Below are 6,857 nucleotides of genomic sequence, written 5' to 3' on the forward strand. Positions count from 1 at the left end.
CGCCCCGAAACGAGGGCAGGAGAGGAGTCCCCGCCGTTTGTGCGATAGGTTGTGCAGATGGTGTCTGTCGCCGTGCTCTGGGGATCTCCAGGGTCCCACGGCCGGAGTCCTAGCAGCCCGCCAGGCCAAGGCGGCGCGGAGGGAGAGTGCCCCTGGGAACCCCAGCTGTGACCAGAGGTTTGGGGCGCCCCGAAACGAGGGCAGGAGAGGAGTCCCCGCCGTTTGTGCGATAGGTTGTGCAGATGGTGTCTGTCGCCGTGCTCTGGGGATCTCCAGGGTCTCCCTCCGGGAGGGTGTGGCTGGGGGGCTCTTCTCAGACCCCTTTTTGTGAAAGTCCCAGAGAGCAGGTCACAGGTGGGCATGAGGGTCTTGATACCGTTTCTGACTTTGCACCTCTGTACTATCTCCATTTTAAATATTTCTGCGCCCATGAATGATCTTTAGCGAGTTAAGCATACCCTGAAGGGCCACCCCTTACACGCCATTTCCGTTTTATATGCTTGTTTTAAAGTATGTTTGTGGATATGGAACTGTGTTCGGAGGCTGGCTTAATAGTACTCACTGCATCCAGGAGATGGGCAGTGTTAGGCTCTGCCTTTAGCATGAGAGGAAATTTAAGCTGGGATAACAATTTGTTCAAATGTACACACTGCGGATTCTGAGTGGGGCACCCACGTTCTGACTCATGCTCATCTCTTGGATTTCCCAGTGCTTGGCTAAGTATAGAAAAGCATGTTTTGGAGGGATCTGCCTCTTAAATAAGTCCTTTCTCTGGAAATTGTAAAACGTGCTGCCAGAGTCGTGGATGAAAAAATGAAATTTGGGTTACAGGTTCTTTACATTTTTCTGCGTAGCTGGGTTATTTCCTAGTTTTTACTTTACAATTTGAAGGCTATTTTCCTTCTAATGTGAATACAGTATAGGAAATCAATTCATTGGTGCCATAAAATCCTGGCATACAAAATACATAGGTGAATTTTAAGTCAAAGGAAGGGTAGCAGAAACTTTTAAATACTGTAAATCTGTGGCTAGCTTGTTAAATAAGAATATTTCCATAATTTTGTTTAGCTGTATTTAGCTCGTAGTCTAAGATTCCTTCATGCCTTCGCGAAAATGAATTGTAGTCTGACATATTTCTGTGCCTTGTTTGTGGTGTGGGCAGCGCTGAATCTCGGAGATTCTCAGGGCAATCTTTCTCTTAATGCCAAGGAAGAGAGTAGGGAAGAAAGAAGCCTACTGGGAGCTCATCTCCATCTTCTATTTGGGATCTACTTGCTTTGTTTCCTGGGGAGGACGCTAAAGCAGCATTTTGTAGATTGCATTCCAAGTGAGGTTTCTGTGTGTGTGTGTGTATGTATGTGTGTGTTTGAGATGGAGTCTCCTCTGTCGCCCAGGCTGGAGTGCAGTGGCGCGATCTCCGCTCACTGCAATCTTGCAACCTCCACCGCCCGCCTTCAAGCGATTCTGTCGCCTCAACTTCCCAAGTAGCTGGGATTACAGGCACGCGCCACCACACAGGCTAATTTTTGTATTTTTTGGTAGAGATAGGGTTTCACCATGTTGGCCAGGCTGGTCTCGAACTCCTGGCCTCAAGTGATCCACCTGCCTCGGCCTCCCAAAGTGCTGGGATTACACGCATGAGCCACCGCACCCGGCCGGAAATGCAGCATTCTTATCTTCCCTATTCTCAAGCTTAACAGTTTGAAGAGTGTGCACATGTTTTAAATACTCTGAGAAGTGTTGTGTCTCTGTATAGTTTTGTTTATTTTAGGACTTCTCAAACTTACTTGATAATAAAACCTATTCTGTTTGGAACCCCTTTGATCATCCTGTAGAACATGAATATTCCACAAAATACAATTTGGGAAATATTGTGCTACAATATCATTTAAATACATGAAAATTTTCCAAAATAGGTGAAGCTTTTTCAGTATGTACATCTATCCACATGACAGAAATTATACTATTTAAAATTGTCAGAGATTATTTAGTGACATGGGAAAACTGCTTACAATATAACGTTAATTGAAAAAAACAGCATATAAAATTATATCCAAAGATTCCAATTTTGTTTAAAAAATACTTAATATGCATATGAAGGAAAAACTATAGGAAGTATGTATGCCTAGACCTCAATTGTGGTTGTTCTTTGGCAGTGGGATTGCAGAGTAACATGTATTTTCTTTTAATATTAGAAATTTCCGGTTGGGCACAGTGGCTCACCTGTAATCCCAGCACTTTGGGAGGCTGAGGCAGGCTGATCACTTGAGGTCAGGAGTTCAAGACCAGCCTGGCCAACATGGTGAAACCCCTGTCTTCATAGCCGGGTGTGGTGGTGTGTGCCTGTAGTCCCAGCTACTTGGGAGGCTGAGGCAGGAGAATCGCTTGAATCCGGGAGGCAGAGGTTGCAGTGAACTGAGATTGCGCTCCTGCTCTCCAGCCTGGGTGGCAGATTGAGAACTGGTCTCAAAAAAAAATTTCCAAATTGTCTGGAATAAGTATATTAAATTTATTTTTAAAAAGGTTATTAAAAACTGTAAGAGTGAGCTGAGATCCGGCCACTGCACTCCAGCCTGGGCGACAGAGCGAGACTCCATCTTAAAAAAAATAAAAATAAAAACTATAAGAAAATTTTGATTGCTTTCATCTGAAATATAATGTTCCTCATGTTAAATCTTGTTCTGCAGATCCATTTAGCAAACTCATTATTCTTCAGAGTGCAAAGGACACTCAGTAAACAACATTTCTGAGATATAGAGACTTAGAAGAGAAGCCAGCTCCTAAAAAGCTAGGCTGGTTGAGCAATGAGATCTCTGTGCACAAATTTTTAAAAGACATCCACAAAAGGTAGAAGTATAGAAACAAAAACAGTGGCCTGTGCTTCTAAGAAAAGTAACAGCATAACTTCCACCCCAGAAGACGTAGGCCTTGCAGAAGATGCTTTTGAGGTATTACTGAAAACAGTAAGGTCATTAAGGAAAGCTGCATGTATAACAGAAAGGAGATCTCAATTCCTGCTTTGTTTCTGTCTTCTTAAGAACTTAGGGAAAAGTCACCTTTAGAAAGAGGAAATGGAAGGCTGGGTAGGAGAAGAGCTTCTGTGAGCCAGGCCTCGATTTGGTATGAAGAACTGACAGTTACATTCAAACTTGGGATGGTGTAGAGGGTATCCAAGAAGCTTGTGGGAGTAGGTGATTTTTCAGATCCCTTTTGAGGTAGGTTATTAGATAAAATTGTTTTTATATGAAGCTATTTTAAGAAACCTTTTCCTCTGATGGATGCTGAGATACTGAAAAAAAAGAAAGAAAGAAAGAAAGAAATGTTGAGTCACTGCAACCCAATAGGGCACAGTGGAAAGAGGTTTTGGAATCAGTTTGATTCTGCACTCTGCCCTTATTAGCTGCATGGTTTAGGACAAAATATATAATTTCTTTGGAAGTCATTTTCCTCAGCTACCAGGCCTGGCACATAATGGAGTTTAGTTCTCCCTTAATGTCACTTCCAACGTAGGGTGCTCACTTGAGCCAGTGTCTGCCAAGCCTCAGTGGGTGGTTCAGTGGCCCTAGTTCTCCAAACAGCGTTTTAATTATCCCATTATTTTTCTCTTCTCTTTTTCTAACCTTATTTCTGTTTCCTTTTCTTCCCTACCCCCACTATACACACATACAACTCATATCTTTGAAATAAGTATAGTTTTTATGGTATTTTAAAAAGTTTCTAGAATAATTTATATGTGATGGAGGATGCATATATTTTTCAGAATCTCCAGAATCTGGTCTCCAGGAACATTATTCTAACCTGTGTATGGAAAAATCCCAGAAAATTAATCCTTTTATATTGCGTATACTCCAAGAAGTGGATGAAGAAATTAAAAAGGGGTAAGAAAGACAAATACTTGATTACATTAATAGTGTTTGCTTATATTCATGTGTGTGAAAATCCTAACATATTGAGTGATTTTATAGCCATTTGAAAATGCTTGGTAAAATGGATACACCATTTCATTCAGGTAAGTAAGCAGACGAGCAACACTGTTAGTAGGTCTTAGAGGTGGTATAGCATTCAGGAAAGAGCACTAGACCGGGAGTACCCACGCTTGGGCTCCAGAGTGATCTTTAACTTCTGTGGGCAGGGTGAATCTTTTTTTTGTATATGTGGGCAGGGTGAATCTTTTTTTTTTTTTTTTTTTTCTGAGACGAGTGTGTCCCTCTGTCGCCCAGGCTAGAGTGCAGTGGCATGATCTTGGCTCACTGCAAACTCTGTCTCCTGGGTTCAAGCAGTTCTCCTGCCTCAGCCTCCTGAGTAGCTCGGATTACAGGCGCCCGCCACCATGCCTAGCTAATTTTTGTATTTTTAGTAGAGACAGGGTTTCCCCATGTTGGCCCGGCTGGTCTTGAACTCCTGACCTCAGGCGATCCGCCCGCCTTGGCCTCCCAAAGTGCTGAGATTAACAGGCGTGACCACCGCGCTTGACCTGAGCTGGGTTTGTCTAAGAAAATAATTGAAGTTTTCAGTGTTATTATCTATAAAGTGGGGATACTGTTTGTGTGAGTGTGAGTGTGTGTGAGAGAGAAATTATATGGAATCTTTTAAAGCACTTTGCAGTCTGCAGAATGTTCAGTAGTTTTAAGTTACCTGTTATAAATATACTATATAAGTCTACTTACTATATGCTTGCTTCCAGTAACTGTTATCTGTGATATGACTATTTATACATGAAGGAAACATACTTTAATTCTTTACTGGGTTTCTATTTCAAAATCTTTTTTTTTCATTTTAACAGGCTAGCAGCAGGAATCACATTAAACATTGCTGGGAACAATCACTTAGTGCCAGTAGAAAGAATTACAGGTGAAGATTTTTGGATTCTTTCCAGAATTTTAAAGAATTGTCTGTATATTAATGGTATGTTTCCATAAGAATCAATACCTCCTGCTTTTCATTGATCTGATTTTAAGTATTCTTTATAAGGAATATCAGCTCTATTCATCTGTGCTTCAGGTTTGGATGTTGGATATAACCTTCTAAGTGATGTTGGTGCATACTATGCTGCGAAACTGGTTCAGGTATTATTTTACTACAAAATGTCCTTAGTTCCGTTTACAGTGAAACCAATTAGTCTAATGACACACACATAAAACACTAGTTTTACCCGATGTCAAGGGTCCCGACTCTGTGCTAGAACACTTGAAATATACTGGAAACCCACTGTGAATTTGGTCTCAATGGAGCCAGTAGCTAGAGCTCCTGAGTTCTTTTGCAAAACTTGTACACCATGATTAAATATATACACCACATCCATCTTTCAGATTGATCAAAATGAAAGTTTTTCTTTTTTTTTCTTTTTTTTTTTTTTGAGATGGAGTCTTGCTCTGTTGCCCAGGCTGGAGTGCAGTGGCCGGATCTCAGCTCACTGCAAGCCCCGCCTCCCGGGTTTACGCCATTCTCCTGCCTCAGCCTCCCAAGTAGCTGGGACTACAGGCGCCCGCCACCTCGCCCGGCTCGTTTTTTGTATTTTTTAGTAGAGACGGGGTTTCACTGTGTTAGCCAGGATGGTCTCGATCTCCTGACCTCGTGATCCGCCCGTCTCGGCCTCCCAAAGTGCTGGGATTACAGGCTTGAGCCACCGCGCCCGGCCTCGAAAGTTTTTCTTTCATTTATATTGTAATTATATTTTGTTTACATGAGAATGATTTTTTTTTTTTCCTTAATGGTAGTTGTTTTTGCTAGGATACAGTTTTTCTTGGTTATAAAGATTTTCTTTGGAGGAAAACACTTATTCAATAAAGTATATACTGTGTGTGTGTGTGTGTATATATATATATATATATTGTGTGTATGTATGTAAAACTGATCAATTTCCAATAATAATAATAATGTGTAATAGCTTATTTTCTCTTATAGAAACAACTTAATCTCATTTACTTAAACCTCATGTTTAATGATATTGGGCCTGAAGGTGGAGAATTGATTGCTAAAGTGCTACATGTAAGCATTTATGTATTTCAAACTAATATTTTATTTGGAAATTCTAACTTCTGATAGCTTGGAACCAACAGCATCTGATGTTGAAGTGAACTTATTTTAATATTGTAGGAATGCATATTTTTATTATACTTTATTCAATAAAGTGTAGACATTGCATGAACACTTTTGAAGTCATAGTTTTACTAAGATTTAATTCACATACATAAAATCTACCCTTTGAAAGTCTTCAGTGGTGTTTTAAGTATTAATATATTCACAGAGCTGTGCAAGTATCACTACTATCACTATTTTTAAAACATACTTATCACCCTAAAAAGAAAAGCCCTAAACTCATAAGCAATCCCTCTCCATCTTTTCCACCCCCTACTCTCCAGCCCCTGGCAGTCACTAACCTACTTCATCTCTATATATTTGCCTACTGTGGACATTTCATATAAACAGAATCATACAATATATGGCCTTTGTGACTGGCTTAATGTTTTCAAGGTTCATCTTGAAAACCCAGTCACAAAGATTTATGTTTTTTAAAGAGTTTTATAGTTTTAGCTCTTTAATTCTTTGATCCATTTTAATTTTTGAATATAGTATGAGGTAGGAGTCCAACTTTATTCTTTTGCATGTGTATATCCACGTGTCCTAACATCATTTGTTAAAAGACTTCTTTCTCCCATTGAATTGTCCTGACAGCTTTGTCCAAAAATCAGTTAACCATCATTACAGAGGTTTATTTCTGTACTCTCAGTTCTGTTCTTTTAATCTATATGTCTATCCTTATGCCAGTACCACACTATCTTGATTACTATAGCTTTGTAGTAAATTTTGAAACGAAGAAGTGTGTCCTTGTTCTTTTTTCAGGATTGTGTTGGCTC

General features: G+C 40.2%; 1 protein-coding gene across 1 annotated transcript in view; it reads left to right on the forward strand.

The window, feature by feature from the left end:
* The window catches only part of LRRC34 (leucine rich repeat containing 34), a 26,206-nt gene that overhangs the window by 542 nt on the left and 18,807 nt on the right, over positions 1–6,857 (forward strand). Inside the window, exons 2-6 of the mRNA XM_011949030.1 lie at positions 92–293; positions 3,743–3,878; positions 4,784–4,905; positions 5,002–5,066; positions 5,905–5,988. Coding sequence (XP_011804420.1) covers positions 92–293; positions 3,743–3,878; positions 4,784–4,905; positions 5,002–5,066; positions 5,905–5,988 — 609 coding nt within the window. The remainder of the gene's footprint in view (positions 1–91; positions 294–3,742; positions 3,879–4,783; positions 4,906–5,001; positions 5,067–5,904; positions 5,989–6,857) is intronic.

The sequence above is a fragment of the Colobus angolensis genome, unplaced genomic scaffold, assembly GCF_000951035.1.
Source record: "Colobus angolensis palliatus isolate OR3802 unplaced genomic scaffold, Cang.pa_1.0 Scaffold289, whole genome shotgun sequence".
NCBI classification, from domain to species: Eukaryota; Metazoa; Chordata; class Mammalia; order Primates; family Cercopithecidae; genus Colobus; species Colobus angolensis.